At 33.8% G+C, this 17545-nt stretch overlaps 1 protein-coding gene across 7 annotated transcripts in view; it reads right to left on the bottom strand.

Annotated features, from left to right (window-relative positions):
• ERC2 (ELKS/RAB6-interacting/CAST family member 2) overlaps positions 1 to 17545 on the bottom strand; it is a 551904-nt gene that overhangs the window by 306273 nt on the left and 228086 nt on the right. For 4 of the 7 annotated variants that reach the window (XR_004253689.1, XR_004253691.1, XR_004253690.1 and 1 more), the window contains exons 9-13: positions 17112 to 17252; positions 16419 to 16559; positions 12938 to 12973; positions 6588 to 6617; positions 5442 to 5635 (exon numbers count right to left, since the gene is read on the bottom strand). Coding sequence is in view for 1 of the 7 variants with exons in the window: in XM_032193894.1 (XP_032049785.1) it covers positions 5442 to 5635; positions 6588 to 6617; positions 12938 to 12973; positions 16419 to 16559; positions 17112 to 17252 (542 nt within the window). In the remaining 6 variants the exon portion in view is untranslated. The remainder of the gene's footprint in view (positions 1 to 5441; positions 5636 to 6587; positions 6618 to 12937; positions 12974 to 16418; positions 16560 to 17111; positions 17253 to 17545) is intronic. The other 3 variants (XR_004253693.1, XR_004253694.1, XR_004253692.1) reach the window with 2 other exon arrangements.

Raw genomic sequence — 17545 nt, 5'->3', positions numbered from 1 at the left:
AACCATGTCATATCAAACTCCATACCATGAAGTCTTTTTGAGGCCACCAGGGGTTTGAACACTTACATTCACCAAGTTTCTCTTGAAAGACAAAACAGTGAAACAATTTGGCAGCTTGTTAAAGACGTTATTTAGAAGTTCACCCCTCTCCACCATCCCCAGGAAAGAGTCTTTTAAAGCTGACAGGTTTTTTTTTTTTTTTTTTCTGGTCTGAAGAATAAGACTAATTCTTCATATTCTACATTACTGCAAATATCCTGGTGCTTGATTACGTATTTTTCAAAAATATTCACCATTATTTCAATTAAGTATGAAAAAAAAAAAAAAACCTTGCCTTATACCAAGCTAGACTAACCCTTGGAGATGTCACTGGTGCACAATTTTTCACTCATACATGAAAAGTACTTTTTTCTTTAAGCATGAAAATACTTTCTTTGAACCCTTTTTTTACATGCTGATGTTTTCAAGTTTCTGCTATGAATTTTCAGTGCCGAGTGAACTTACTATTTTCATCAGAATTCAAACGCAAAGGAATTCAGAATAAATTAATTGTAGTGTGAATATCCCAAAGCCTTAAATGCACATCTACAGTGCTATTACCCAAAACTTATGAACACACATGCTAAATAACTATACAGACATACTGAAAAATGTGATCTTGACCATGGAATCTATTCAATAAAAACCTGAAAGGCTCTAAACAAAGATGTTCTGCTTCAAAGAATCAGGATGTTCCCATTTACAGTGCAAAATGCACAATCTATGGCAATGCCTACGAGCAAGAACTAGACCAAGGGCTTTTTCATCACCTGTTTGAAAGAGAACTACTGCAAAAAACGTAATTCAGGCCATGTACTAATGGGGTCATTTTTTCTCGCCTCTCTCTCTGCTTACTATTCAGCCATCTAGTCTGTGCTAGATGACGCATCCCTGACACTGTCTACAAAATTACACTGCATTTTAAAACCAAACTGCTTTGTCTCATAGATAAAACCGTATTTCTAAATTAACTTACTTAAATTAATATACACATTAGCATAGGCTTTGCTAAGAAGCTACACTCAATCAAGCAAATGACTGACCAGCTAATGCGATGCTGGAGAAAAACACATCAAGCTTTTGCATTCTACTCTATATATTTTCTCATCCTCCATCATCAAGCTCCAGCATTTCACTCTTAAACCAGCAATAGTCTGATTATCTGTTACCAGACAGGTTCATTCAGAGCCAATTCTCTCTGAGGAAGCAGGTAACATGTTAGTCCTTCCCTAACTCTTACTTTCAGCCTTTGCCCAAGCTCTTTCTCCATCCCTGAGGGTAACTAAAATTAAAAGGCCACTGCATCCTGAGCTGAGTCTTGCAGTTAGATAGGCAGTCTGGCCTGTCTATCAAGGGTGCTCAAAGCAATTGACAACAAGGGATACTTAAATATGACTCTGCATGAGAAAGTAATTACTAATCTAGTTCTTTTCCTCTAAAGAGACTACTTTCCTGCATGGAACTTATCGTTCCACGTAATGCTCTTTAAAACAGAGTCCAGAGAACAGCCTAGAATGTTGTTTAACAGCATCAGAATCCAAGAGCAAAGGCAGCCTCTCCAGTCTTTTTCCACATAAAATGTCCTGTTTTCTCCCAGTCCTTCAGATTTAATCCAAAGGCACAATGAAGGCAATGGGGTATCTGCATTTCTTGCATTCTGAGAGCACTTCGTTATTGTCCTCAACCCCTAGGAAATCACTTTTAATATAAGGAATGTGTTTGCATAGATATCTCTACAATGCTAAGTAAGGTAAAGTTAACACAAATACCATGCACTTGGGTTGCTAACAGCGTACTGTACTTGTAAGAGCAAAAGACTATGAGAAATAACCTGGTTCTGAGGCCTGAACTTGTCCATGCAGGTGCAGTCAGCCATGTCATAATTAGATTCATGAATCTGTCAAGCCACACCTTAGAAGTAGTTAGGTTTCTCATTCCCTTTTTTTTCATTTAGCAAGCTGTTTCAGAGCCTTCCTTCCTCTGAAAATTAGAAAGCTTTCTATCTTTTCTTTCCCTTTTCAGACTAAATTTATTAACGGATGGCTCATATCCATTGAATTAGGTGCTAACACTCTTCTTTTACTTAAATCACCCTTCTTCCACTGCAGGGCTTACTCATTCTCATATTCACAGGGAACACACATCTCTGCTGAGCCTGTTTTGCTAGGGAAATTAACCAGTACTTAAGTTTAGACTCCTCTGACACCAGTACTCCATTTGCCTAATTATCATACCAGCCCTCTCTGCACCTGTTTCTGGTTTCTACTCAACTTCCTTGAATATGACTGTTGAGAAGTATACAGCAGTGTTCCATGTGGGGTCTTGCAACTGCTTGATGACATTACTACTTTCCTATCATTACAGTAACATTTATTCTGACATATCAGGATTCACTCCTTGTTATTTAGATGGCCCATAACAACACTGCCATAAGCAAATCTATCTACTCTCTCTTTTCCTCAATTGTAACAAGGATTATCCTTAGTGTACAGCTGGCAATTTTACTGGTCCTAACTTCATAGTCATGCATTTTAAACTATTATATATCATTTACATTAATTATTTAAAATCCCCAGCATACTTCACAAATAACAATACTTTTCATTCTAATACTGCTAATAAAAGCATTAAACAACATACTCAATCCATCCTGACAGTTTTCTCAGCTGCAATATCTCCATTTGGCTAGGCCCTTCACGTTAAAATTTAAGTTGATTGCTATCTTGCCCAGTTGTATTTACATTATCAAAAAAAAAAAAAAAAAAAAAAAAAAAAAAAAAAAAAAGAGGAGATACCACATTTCTTAACCAGTAAAACCAAAGAAAGTTTACCAGAAGTGCAGCATGCCATGATATATTGCATTTTATTTTAACTTGGTCTCATTATAAACAGATAAATCATGAAAGATATAATAGAAATTATCAAACAGCATTAGTAGAAAAGGACAAAGTGGTTCTCCTATGTAGTAGTAACAAGGAGTTATAAAATAAAAAATACTTTTGTACATATGTAATAACAAGAAACAGACCTACATGTTTGCATATATGAGGAACAATATGAATCATGAATCTTAAGTGATGAAACTCAGTAGTGTGATCGTTTCTGAGGCAAGAAAATCATATTAAAATCAAAAAGAATGATCATTCAGATAAAATCTTCTTCGGTGTTATTAATGTTCATCTGCCAAATAGTATGCAACTCTAAATTTAATTCCTCATATCTAGAAACAGATATTTCTGCCTTTGAGTATTTCAAACTCAATTATATATTCAGCTTTTCTGTGTAAAAGTAATTCATGATCTTGTTTTCATTTTTAATTGATTTTGAAGATGATAACATTATTGCAAATATGTATTTTCTTTTCAGATTAACTGATTTTATACAAGGTCACCACATGATGCTGATCAATTTATACATGAATATATGAAATATCATGAAGATATCATAGTTTGCAGTACTCTTAAATATAGCTCTTTTAGGAATTTGTTTATAAATGTTGAGAATTTATGTTGTTGCAATTATCTTGAAATGTAAAAATGATGGCAGAGCAGTGAACATAGATCCCATCAAGCTATTAACCAACAAATATGTTACAAAAGAACATTCATTTTCCTACAAAACACCAGACAAGCCTTGCATCTGTTACAAGATATGTTGAAGATATGCTGTTTCTGAGCAGAAAAAAAAATAGAATGGGAGAAAGAAAGGAGAGAAAATAGCAATACAAAGCACATTATATGAATTTAAAAAGAGCAGGACAAGAAGGAAAGAACATTTTCAAATTTGCTTCTGTTAAAGTTGCAGTCATTTTCACAATGCCTTAACCCCATAAAGTGGATAAACTGAGCTTTGACTCCACCTCTTCCCTTCAATAATGAGCCAATCAAGTAGTCATTAAAATCAGAAAAAGCAGTAGCACATCATAAAATGTTACAGTAATTTACACTCCACCTAACCCCCTAGAAAGGGGAATTTCAACATCAAAGTTCCCTGCCTAGGGACACCAACAGGTGGCACAGTTATATAAAGATTTAGATTTTTGGCCAATATTTTTCGAAAATGAGGAAGAGGGAGGGAAAACAAATTTTAGAGAAACCCAAGGTGAGCCTGATTAATAGGAAGAGTTAGATACTCACTGTCTAAAAATATTTCCCTATTACAATATTATGTTGCTGACAGTTTGCTAGGCTTGCTGTACCAAACAACCACTTTGTGTCTGTCTCTTGGACATCTTGGAGGTCTCTTCCAACCTAGATGATTCTGTGATTCTGTGATGTGATGAGAAAAGTAATCACTAAGTTTGTCCTCATGTAAACAGATTACATGTCAAGTACAAATCTTTATTTATCACTTTAAATTTGAGGTCTCTATTCTCATGGCACATTGATTGATAACTACATACCATTCCTTATTATTATTAAATCAAACCTGTGCCAAATGTCTTCAGAAAAAGGTAGGTTTTGGCAACAGAACTGTGGAGGTTGATAAGTCATCATCAATAGGAGACATTCTACAAAGCTTCCTTTCCAAGGTGATTGTTTTGCTCCCCCTAAGGTAACCAATATTTCTGACAGATCTTCCTGTTTCATGGTAATTCTCCCTAACAGGACATAGCAGTGCTATGTCTTGATGGGAACTATAACAATAAACAGATCTCTTAAATCTCAATTTTGGCACAATGAAACATCTTTTCTTCCAACTTGATCACTAGAAAACAGTATGTAAAACATTTGAAAAAGTAAAATTCATTTACATAAGAGTGCTTAGGAGTACAGAAAGAGAACAAAATTCAGAAACACAGAAATTTCTCATCAAACAAATGGCAACTTTATCTCAGATTATTTAATTACAAAAAAGGACATGAGACAAATTGACCCCCAAACCATTCTATCTCCATTAAGGAAAGACCATACAACCCATACAACCTTCCCACAATTAAGAAAAAAAAAAAAAAAAAAAAAAGGTCAACATCAGAAAACACTCATCTGAAGAAGGCAACCATTTCTCAGAAAACCACTAAGAAATACTGACAGCACAAGACCAGAAATACTTACCAATGCTTTTCAGGACCTCTTAGAACTAGTGATCCTGTTTGCATTGAAGAAACATATATGGGGACAGTTTTGATTTACCTGTTACTAGAAAGACAAGGCTGTTGCCTTAACAGGAGGGCTGTCACTGTAAATTGTATATGGCTTTTCCTATGTATGTTCTTTTTATGGAGACAGGAGATGTGATTCTTAAGTATCAATCTTTTTCACTTCTGATACAATTTTGCAAAACATCACAAATGTCCTGTTAAAAACATATACATGTATTCTACCCTTAACTTCTCTTCTCTTTAGTGAAGATCAAGTAAATAAAAATGCCACTTAATAGAAAACAAATAATACAAAAATTACCTTTCTAACTCAGCAATTTTCTTATCTTTGTCATTCTTCTCATTCTCTACTTCCTTGAGTATTTCTAGAAGTCTGTCAACCTCGGCCTGCGCTTTGCCACATTCTTCTCTATAGTATGATGCCTCTTTGTCAAGCTGTTTCATTCTGTCTGCAAATTCCGGGTTCATCCGTGCTTCCTCTTCAGCCTCATGAGCCTTAAGAATCAATAATAATAATAATAATAATAATAATAATAATAATAATGACAGTAATTTATATAGCTTTAAGAGCTTCGCTTCTTCAATCTTGGAGTTAAAATTTTCATTAAAAAGGATTATAGGTATTTCTGTCAGATAATATTTTTCTACAGAAGTTTTATAAAAGGAATTCAAGTACCCTCACAGTCTAAAATTACTTTCAAATGCTATTTTACCAAAGCTTCATCCTGAAGTGGGAGGGCATTTATTAAACAAAAAGAGTGGTGTTTGGTTGGTTGTTTTTTTTTGTTTTGTTTTGTTTCTTATTAACATGACCACGGTTTAAGGCTGTTGTTTTGTTGTTTTAATTTTAAAAAAATCACCTTGTAACTCATTTAATTCACTTCATGCTTCTTAAGTCTTTCAAATGTATAGACACACTCTCTCCATACACGTATGCTTTTTTCATGAGCATACACATATAGACACAGATATATATATTGTAATCTGTATCACCAGATGTTTCAAATACAGCTTGATACTAAGAATATGAAAGTAAGAAATTGTTTATATGCACTGCTGTTTTCAAAAGAAAAACCAATGAACTAAAAAGTTTCTTTCAGCAGACATTTTACCAAATAATCCTTTTTATTTTTATCTTTTTTAATTTTATTTATTTATTTATTCCATTCTCATGAATACTTAGCCTGAAACGTCAGAAAACAAGCTCATTAGTGACAATGGCACAAACCTGGCAAACACATGCATGGATGGGTGGCACTTTCACAGACAAGAACAAACGCAATGAACACAACAACAGTGCCGAGCCCAATCTTACTCCCATCAAATCTAATGGCAAAAACCCAATTAACATCAATGGGAACATGATCAGGCATCAAGTGCTTCAAACTGTTGGCTGGTATAATCACACACAGATGGAAACAACAATGCACTGCAATGCTTCGCCTACCCCTTGCTTCCCATTATTCCTAATTGGCATCTTGAAAGAGCAGGCAAGGAAAAAACAAGTAGTTTAATGCAGTGCACATTAAACATAGAAAATTCAGATAACATGTTCTTAGTATAAAAAAAAAATTTACAGAAATTCAGGATATTTAGAACTGAAAGTCCTCCAACTATCCTATTATGCAGAAGAAACTTGGGATTATCTTCTTAATTTCAGGGAATAGACGATGCAAGCAAGCAATGGAAGAAATGCTGATCAAAATGAAACATGCATGTTTTGGAAAGAATTAATATAAAATACAGCTATTAGAAGGTTCATATTCTTTGCAATGGTAAAATTTTCTGTATAAATAAAGAACAAGTCTGGGTTTAGTATAAATACAACAATAAAAAATGAGATTACTGGAAAGAAAATTAGGAATTTTGTTCGTAACATATCATTTAAGCATGAGGATAGTAAGAAAAAGATAGAAGATTTCATGTTTTATTTATCCCATTGTGAGATTTTTAATCAGAAGGAATATTTAGTTACCAATACAGGAGAAGCCATAACAGGAATTGCCGTAACAGGAGAAGCCTACAAAACTTACGAGCCTTGCTTTTCAAATATTCCAATGTTGCTCTTCAAATGTTCTATTTGGGATGCTCAAGCCCTTATACAGGAGTTTCCTAACAGAGCTCATTTCAAGGTAATACCCACAGAGATGTTAGCAAGAGATTCATTTTCATCCTCCTACATCTCCCTGCTTTAATATTAAAGTTTGATTTATTTTATGCTGAGTTTTAGCTGTGTCAAGAAATTTACTTTCAGCTAGCTATGTAATTTTTTAATTAAAAGCAATATGCAGACTGCCAATTATTTGAGACACTGGGTACCACTTCCAATCTGCACACTACTTCCATTTTCCACCAGTTCTATTAAGAAATTAGACAATATTTTACCTCTCCAAAATGAGAACTAAGTGTTCTTTCACAACGAATAAACAAGTGAAGGAGAAAAATAATTCCAAATGTTGGTAAATGTAAATTCACTCAAAAAAAGTAGAAAAAAAAAACACTCCTCTCTTTAAAATACTAGCAAACCTATGCAAAAAGCATTTTGTTCCGTATTGCTCTTCAGATTCCTCCTCATCTCTTAAGGGTATGAACAGAATTTCAGTTCCACTCTAAAGCTGTCACCATTTCATATTCTTCCCTGTCACTTTCCCTTTCTGTTCCTTTCAATGCATAAGACGCTTATTTGCCAACTTTGGTTCCATCATTTCATAAACAGGCAGAACACCCACCTTTCTGCATCTAGCCTGCCTTTGCAGCTCCAAAATGCACTGAACAAATCATCTACTGAACAGCTCATAACTAAAATGTAACCTGAAACAATAGATATAAATTATATTCTCCAGTTTAGCCCTATAATCCTTGCATAACAACATGCTAAGGAAATTGATGTTAAATTGCAAAAGTATTTTCAGTTCTGATTTCTCTGGTGTTTATAACATTCCATATTTGTGGGATGTGTTTTTGGAAACTTCCCTACCACAAACTTGGCCATTTCCCTATAGTTCTCAAAATGAAATAGAACCTATAAAATATGATTTACTCCAAATGATTTAGTATCCAACCTCAACAGGGGTTTGACATGCAGCACAATTATCCATAATGTCATATATAAATCAGCATAAGCATTCGTTACAGAGGGAAGAATAAGATTATTCAGAAAGAGAGAGAGAAATCATTTTAGCATTAAAAATGACCAAGTTGGTTGCACTTCCTATAGAGTATTTTTGGACTATTTACACAAACAAGAGTTTGTTTGCATAAAGGAGGCAGGAATCAGACTTCTACGGAGGTACTGCCTTAAAGGAGGAGGAAAACAAAGTTAGTAAAATTATGGATAGCAAGAACATGAAACTTTTTTTTTAAAGGAGCTTTCCCTTGAAGGAAACCCTCATGTTGCTGACAAAGCTGCTGGTACTATAATTGACCAGACAACAAAATAAAATCCATTTGACAGTGCCAAGGTAAAGATATATTTTATTTGCAAGATGTGTTTGGATTTGTATGAGTCACTTTTTTTTTTTTTTTTTTTTTTTTTTAATAATTCTTATATGAAGATCACGGATGATTTGTTTCCAGATGGAACTGGACTTCTGAGGTCAAACAGGAGGCCCAACATAGCCTACTGGTGCAGCTCAACTGACATTGTCCCTACTTCCAACCAGGCAGGCTAAATGTGGGAGAAAGGCTTGGATCACTCCTAATCAGAAGCTGTATGGTTAATCGCATGCATCAGAAAGTCCTCATCACTTGCAGTTCTCCTCTCTTACACCTATCCTATTTCTATTTCCATCCTCCTTTTTCTTCCCACGTTCTCTGTTTTCCTAGGGAGAATACATTTTCTATTTTTATGAGGAAGAGTACCTTGTATCATGAGTACCTTTCTGCAGCCAGGTAGTTGATCTATTAATCTGTATTTTTAATGCTTACATGTGTGTGCAGATTAGACATAGGAAACACAATCCAAAATTTCAATTTTCACACTGGTCTTATGGTCTTTCGTCTGTTATCTTGTGACTACATTGCATATTACATATTATTTTCCAATTGTTTTATATTTTTTATATTTATATTTTCCAATTCAATAAAAATAGCATATTGCTAGGAATTTCACTAATTCTTACAGTACGTATATATCTGTTCCGATATTTTCCTAAGTACTACAAATATTGTAGAATTAAAGTAATAATTGGAGAGCTGCCAGGCAGAGAAGGACCTGGGAGTGATGGTGGATAGTCGGCTGAATATGAGCCAGCAGTGTGCTCAGGTGGCCAAGAAGGCCAACGGCATCCTGGCTTGTATCAGGAACAGTGTGACCAGCAGGGCTAGGAAGGTGATCGTCCCCCTGTACTCGGCTCTGGTGAGGCCACACCTCGAGTACTGTGTTCAGTTTTGGGCCCCTCACTACAAGAAGGACATGGAGGTGCTTGAGCGGGTGCAGAGAAGGGCGACGAAGCTGGTGAGGGGCCTGGAGAACAAGTCCTACGAGGAGCGGCTGAGGGAGCTGGGCTTGTTCAGCCTGGAGAAGAGGAGGCTCAGGGGCAACCTTATCGCTCTCTATAGGTACCTTAAAGGAGGCTGTAGCGAGGTGGGGGTTGGTCTGTTCTCCCACGTGCCTGGTGACAGGACGAGGGGGAATGGGCTTAAGTTGAGCCAGGGGAGTTTTAGGTTAGATGTTAGGAAGAACTTCTTCACTGAAAGGATTGTTAGGCATTGGAACAGGCTGCCCAGGGAAGTGGTGGAGTCACCATCCCTGGAGGTCTTTAAAAGACGTTTAGATGTAGAGCTTAGGGATATGGTTTAGTGGGGACTGCTAGCATTAGGTCAGAGGTTGGACTCGATGATCTTGAGGTCTCTTCCAACCTAGAAATTCTGTGTGATTCTGTGTAATATGTCCTCATGTAAACAGCAAATTTCCTACACGAAAACAATAATAGTATGGCACAAACGTATAACATGAATTACTTAGTGAGTTAAAATTCTATGGTACATAGAATTATGTACCATGCATGCATTATTCTACATATGGTTCATGCATGCATTATTCTACATAACAGAAATGGATGGATAGATACAGTATTTCATTTTAAAAGCTTTAGACACATACACAGAAATCATTTGAGTGTTAAATAAATTTAAATGAAATGACTGAATTTACATGCAAGAAATTACTTTGTAAGATCCTTCAAATCTTATTATTTTCAGTAATAGACTAATAAAAAAGCCACTATTTTTGTAGTCTGCTTAAAAATCAAGTTATTTATTTACTTATTTAACATCAGGGGCTGCTGTAAGCAATTTAAAGTAAATTCTACAAGTGTCTTAAATTTGAATCTGACATTGCTCTCATGAAGCTTATGGAAAATAAGTCTTTACTATTGAGGAAAAGATATGTGTCATTACATTTTCATTACAGGACAAAAACAATCATGTAACTTGTAGTCAACTTTGCACAAGAAATCATTGGGTATTTAAAATGTTCAACTTTCAAAGCAAACATGAATAAAAATGCACCCAATTGTGTTCACATCTTATTTACACAGGCAAATACATTGTGAAATCTTTGCACCTCTTCCACATATTCTCCACTTCAGTACCCTAATGGTATAAATGGTATAACGCATATAAGAACAAAACATTTCCATCCATTGCTGAATTTTAAAAACATTGGATTCAGCATTGAAAGAAAGTCTTAGAGCCAATACTTTTCTGACATGGTAGAAAACACTAATTCCACAAAAACAAAAAAAAAATATATGTTATTACTGTATAGGCTAAAGAGGTACACTCAGAGATTGACTGTTATTTCTGACACATTTAAACAAAGGAGCATTAAAAGTTCAGTAGACTGCAATCCATTTTTATGGCTCTTAAACAAAAATAATAATAAAAATGAAATTAAAAAAAGCATTCTGTTAAATTATGAAGCATAATGTACAAACAAGTTGTTTCAGGATCTGCTATTAATGCCATATCAAAAAAAAAAAAAAAAAAAAAAGGTGAAAACTTGGACTTGTGGAATTCAAAAAAAACATTGTCATCAATTTCAGGGAAGTCACAACCTCAATTTCAAGGTGGTTTGGGGAAAGGAGATCGTTCTCAAAAAAAAAAAAAATTCTTTCAATAAAAAAAAATATTTTTTAATAAAAGTTTATTGAAGAAAACCAGTTTTGAGGAGGATACACTACAATTACTGTCTGGTTCCAAAGGAAAAGGATCTTGCATCCATTATTTCAGAACAGACATGTTTGTATTTCAGAAAGTTAAGCATGAAAAGCAGGGGAAGAAAAAAAAAAAAGTAAACTGTCTGACTTTGGAATATCACAGACAAATAGACTAGGAATGAACAAACAAATTCCATATAGCAAAGTAACTAATACTGAAATAATGACTGGAAAGCATTTATGAAAATCAAGAGAAAACTAACACAAAATAGACTCCAGTCTGAAGAGACGTGCACAGTAGGAGTGCAAATGATATGAATAGGAATGTAACTACCACAAAGGTGATATGTGATACAGAATAAAAAAGTTTTTATAGTCCAAAGGGGAAAGGCCTGACTAGCAGCATGCTAGATAGTAGAAGCAATAATATCAGACCTTATGCTACTTAAAAATGATTCATGACTGGATTCAAAATACAGTTAACCAATAATTTCAAAAGTAAATATGGCATATTTCTTGCGACTCTCTTTTCCTATGCACAAATCATGACATATCTACTACATGACTAGACTTAGCTATAGGAGACTCCAAAGCTGGAATCCTTGTCCACCACTATTAATGGCGAAATTCTGATTTACTTTGGTGAAGGCAATACTTACCCTAATGCACATTATCATATTACTTAATAAAACCTATATATTCCTACATATATATATAGGCATATATTCCTATATATAGGAATATATACTCCTCCTATATATACTGTGCCAATTACATGATAATTCCAGGTATGATTACCGTGTAAACTTTAGTTTGTAAATTGCCATTACAATCCAGTTGCATCATTATTTCTGTCCTGCGATGCTCACAGCACATGTTAAATACAGCTCAGCAAAAAAAAAAAGTGTTCTCTACAAAGAAAATGTTTATTACTGCTCTTAAAAAAGAAAAAGGTACACACTTAAGTCAAAAGGGTCGATACTGTGCGATTAAAGCAGACATTAGCAAGAATAATAATACTAAACAAGTCAAAGTAATAATACTTGACTTTTTCAAAACTGCTGCTTGTATTCATCATTATATATTTCAGTATTTTCTTGGATTAAAAACTATCTTTTGATATTCTTAATGTATATAAGTTGAATGTGAACTGAATGTCACTTTTACATGAGTAAAGTTGATAAGAATTATTTTAGCGTTATGGCTTTTTGAAAATATTACCAGTCACATCCTAGATACTATTGTTCACCTAATCAATTCAGTCACTTATTATAAAATGAGTAAATTAAAAGTTATTTGTTTGAAGGATCAAATAAAGTACTCCACAAGAAGGAATCAAAAAGCTAAGCAAAAAAAAAAAAAAAAAAAAAAAAGGCATGCTTCTCTAATGGAGAAGTTGAGGACCTAAAGGCTAGGATACTTGTGTTTTTAAAAGAAATATAATATGTAGTTTAATACATTTCATATTCTTAAAATGGCCTTGAAGTCCACAAAGTTTATTTATCTGGATATAATGGATACAGCATAGTGAGCATCAGAAGTATTCTGCAAAGCTCCACAGAGGAAGAGCACAACAAGAGATAATGGATCCTCATGCTTTTGTATGTTACAGAGGGCATTTTTAAAAAGAACTTACTGGATTGTACATCTGATTGAACAACTGTTCAGCTTGCTACATTGCAAAGTTGGAAGGGAGTGAAGCAGAGACAGGAAAAGAAGGAAAGATCCATGAAAACAGCATTAGCTCAACAAAACCAGTGCATTTGCACAGAAGAACTTGTCATTAAAAAAAAATAAAATAGAAATTTAAGAGTCTAAACATTCCTTGGTGAAAGTGAGAGGCACAAGGGAAACATAAATGTTGACTTTGGCTCCTAAAAAAGAATAGCTGGAGTAAGATATTTAACGTTTGTGTTACTTTCCCTTTCTCAAGTTAAATTACCCATGAAATAAAGAAAGGGGTCCACTTTTGATGATACATTAAGCGCTGCTCTTAAGCAATGAATCATGAGAAGTGCTTTTGGCTGAGGCTGCAATTTATCACCAAATTTTCAAAGATGGTAATAATAAAAGATTAATTAAATTCTATCATTAAATTTATTACTTTTCTTTTGTTTAACACAAGACTGAATTTTCTATGCACAATGACTTTTGCACAGTACAGCTTGGCAAAAAGTCCTTTAGTGACTGCAAATATGTCAGTAAGCAAGTAAATTTAAAATAATGACAAACAAAAGGAGGAAATTCTGAAGTGGATAATCATATTTTATATACACACACACAAAATACTTAGCTACTTATTAAGGTAATCCCTACTGTTCTTTCACTAATAACAATACAAGATAAGTCAACAAGAAGTCTATGAACTTATGGCACAAAGTATCAAACATTCTCCTAGTTTTTATTTTTTCATTTGTAACTTCATGAATTTCAATGCTTCATCTTTATCACAAAAAGTTTAATAAGCATGTCTATGGTTTTAAATATTATTTTGCGTACCAAAATATAGTATAATAATATGAATAATTACTCTTTATGAACATCTTACTTGTTACTTTAAATTTGTCCACTCTTTAAAATTAATAGTGATTTTAAAATCAGCATGTTTCCTTTTAATGAAATGCAAACAATTCAGCTGAGTAATACTGAAAAATATTTCTATCTAATCAGATTTGATCAAAAGCCTCTTAATTGTCAAAAAATGAATATTATTCTCTCCAACAACAACAAAAAAAGGAAAGTGTGTAAACTAGGAAATATAAACTTAAAAAAAAAAAATAGTTGTTTATACTTGCCCCTTGCACACATTTTCTTTCAGTCACGGCATTTATTACCGTTAGTACTCATGGAAGACAGCAAATCCTAGCAACTGTGCACAGATTATATTCGTATTTATTAGCATAACTTGGTACAACATAAATCAAAATTTAGCTATGATCATTTTAAAATACCATAATGAAAAAGTGTCTTGTCTATGTTATTTTATAGAGAGGAGTCATATATAAGCTGCACTCAAATTTCTCAAAACAAGAGACAGCCTTTGGAGTCAATTTGAAAAAGATACGTTGTTCAATTCCTCCAAGCTTCTGTAGTGGGTAATGTTCATACATGTGAACATATGCATAAGCACTCATAAGCACACTTACGAGCCATGCATGTTAATTTACTCTGAATTACGTTGATGCTGCCTCCTACTCTAACGCAGACATATACAAGAATAACCCAGTTTTCTATTTCAGTTAGTTTACTAAGGAGTGAAAACACGGTGAAGGTAGATTTCTGGGGACCCATTACTTTTAACGCAGGATATTTACAGGTCTGAACATAAAGTATTTTATTAGAGAAAATGTGACTTGAAAATTACTGTTTGGAGTCTACTATCATTAACAGTCACTGTTTCTGTTCAAAAACCAGAAACTTCTTCTGCCCACAAAGAAGGTTGTAACTACATTTTATTGTGGAAATACCTGGTCTCCTAAAAATGTTGGGTGAGTTTCCATGGGGGCTTTATGCTGTATTTATGATATAATAAAACTATTATGTTTTCAACTTTCATTTAATAATTCTTTGTATTTATACACAAGGAACATACTCCTTTTCTATATGAAAGACATCCCAGACACTCTTTGACTTTTATAAGTGCTTATTTTTCTATGACCATAAGATGTGTTTATATGTGCAGCCATGGAAGATTGACTTAGGATTTCAAGTCCTTATGATTATTTTGATTTTTAAGTGATCTGTGCTTTATGCTTTTTGTTTGTTTGTTTCACTAATTTGTGTTTTTTTTTTCATTGCAGACAAATAAGATATTTCAGATTGTAAAGAAGTACATTTTGTAGCAAAGTGCAATGTAAGCGGAAATATTTTCAAACTAAAGAAAAAAAAAAAAAAGGACTTCCAGTGAAACAGCTTATTTGGATATTTTAATTCACTTACAAGCTACGCAACTTATAAAGGAGCTGTATTTTAATTAAAAGCTTTTGTATATGTTAATTTGAAAACATTCCTTTCTTTCATCTCCACAACTAAACATATAATACTGGCAGCTAACTGCACATATTCTTTCTGAATTAAAAAATAACAGAATTCTAAGATTTTCATTCTAGTATCCTCCTTTACACTTCGCAGTAACTTCTTCACACGTTAAGGGTATTGAAACTCTGCTTAAACATGGAGCAGGATACTACTCAACCTGTGTAAAAAAAAAAGTCAGAATATTATCCTAACAGTGGTAACATTCATAGAACATATGAACACTTTTCTAGAAAATGAAACATGTTTGCCCTACACTTACTCACGAATTACAGAAGGCAAACAGTCTGAACCCATCAAATGTGTAATGACATTGGCATTTGAACAATGAGAGCAGACATAACCAGGTGACACAGAAACAAGTCAAAGAAATAATGTATGGTAGAAAAGGCATCCACAAACTTGCAAATCATTTAAGCAAAAAATATATTAATGCATCAATTTAAATAAAACCATGTTATAAAAAATAGAATTTGCATATTTTCCTTTAAATGTTTTCTTCCACTACTTGGTAAATTATTGAATTGCTAGCTGAGGTAAGCTTTCTGTTTGTTTGTTTAATTATCACAAACATACATTCATTAAAAAATAAAAAATAAATAAAAAAAAAAAGCAGAAATAAAACCCAACTAGAAATTCCATTTTAGAAGCAGACTTCTTTTTCATTAGAAGGTTCTGCTTTCACTTTTTTCCTCATACTATGAGCATTTCCATCTCCTTCTAATAAAGGTATAAATTCATTCACATAAAAATTAATGGTTTGATAATTTCTCCCTGCCTTTCTACTTTCCCTCTAGTGTCCTGTTCCCAGTTCATTTATTTGAATCAGCTTCTCAGAATTCCCTCATATAGGTAATCAAGATAATTTTGGAGGCTTCTAATGGCTTTGGTACAAGCCTCTTAAGAAAATTTTAGAAGTATTTGATGCAAGCATCAGCAAACACCATTGGTAGATTTTAGATTTACTCTAGAAGAGTAAACAAGTTCATCTTTTCAACATGAGAGCTTTGGGTGTGGTCCTTTTTTATTTTTTTTTCCCTGATTATTGCTGGGTTTTGTTTGTTTTTTAAGATGGAACTTACCTTTTTCAACTGCGCTTCCAACTTACTACACTCTTCTTTCTTTTGTTCTATGGCTATTTCTAAAGACTTAAGTTTGGAGTCTCTTTTCAGCCCTGCTGATGCCAATGAAGATGCATGTTCTTTGAGATCGATTAAACTAGACTGAAAAATGACCAAGAGCAAAAGGTTAATTCCTAGTCACCACGACACTAACTTATTGCCAATTTAGTAATCACTTGGATCCTGTTCCCCCTCCCCTTCCCCAAAAAGAGTTGACACAAAGATAAGCATGTTTAGCCAAAGACAGCATTTTGAGAATACAACCAAAAGGAATCACAGGAGCTTGCATGCAGTGAAACACTGAAACATTCATAATACAGACAAGTTGACATTATTTTCTGGAGGTACAATTACTTTGAAGTCTGTTAATCTGACTGACAAGTGAAAACAGGAGCAACAATTAAATATTTGAGCCTTGTGGAGGCTTATGTAGAGGAAAAAGTAGCAAAGACGATACACAACTATGCAAAAAGTAAGGCAATATTTTATGTACAAAAGTGAGGACTGTGAAGAATGCCTAAGAAAACAGAAGTTCAATAAAAGCTGACCACTGAAGTGGCAGAGCTTCACTACTTTAAATGGTTCAAGAGTAATCCTAATGCACTTTCTTTCATCATCATGACATAGAACATAGATTTTACTGTGAAGACTGACCTCTTTTTCTGTCAGCTCAGCTTGTAAAGCATTAACTTTCTCCTTCAGGTCTTTGTTTTCTTTTTTATAAGATTCGATTTCTTCAAGTCTTTCTCTGTCATCTCGCTCCCTTTGCTCCTTCAAGCGCTCTATTATTCTTTCCTAACAAGGGAAAGGATTGCAAAATGCAAAAGTTGGGAATCATTCTAAGAAAAGCAAGAATAAAATTTCTTTACATTAAGTAGCACTTAGAAAATCAACCTTCAGAAGCAGAGGATGACTGATAAGTTAATGATATTAAAGTCAGTGGAAGAGTTCCCCTGCTTTCTGTAGCATCAGATCAAGGTTTTAAATACTTGATGAGTGTACCATAGTACAGAAGCTTCATTTAATATCTATATTGCTATGAATATGATTAGTCTTGTGATAAATATGGAAAGTTATTCATCCTAGTA

Source organism: Aythya fuligula, chromosome 10 (genome assembly GCF_009819795.1).
Source record: "Aythya fuligula isolate bAytFul2 chromosome 10, bAytFul2.pri, whole genome shotgun sequence".
Classification (NCBI taxonomy): domain Eukaryota; kingdom Metazoa; phylum Chordata; class Aves; order Anseriformes; family Anatidae; genus Aythya; species Aythya fuligula.
The sequence above is the reverse complement of the archived record's forward strand: the minus strand, read 5'-3'. Positions and strand labels throughout refer to the sequence as shown.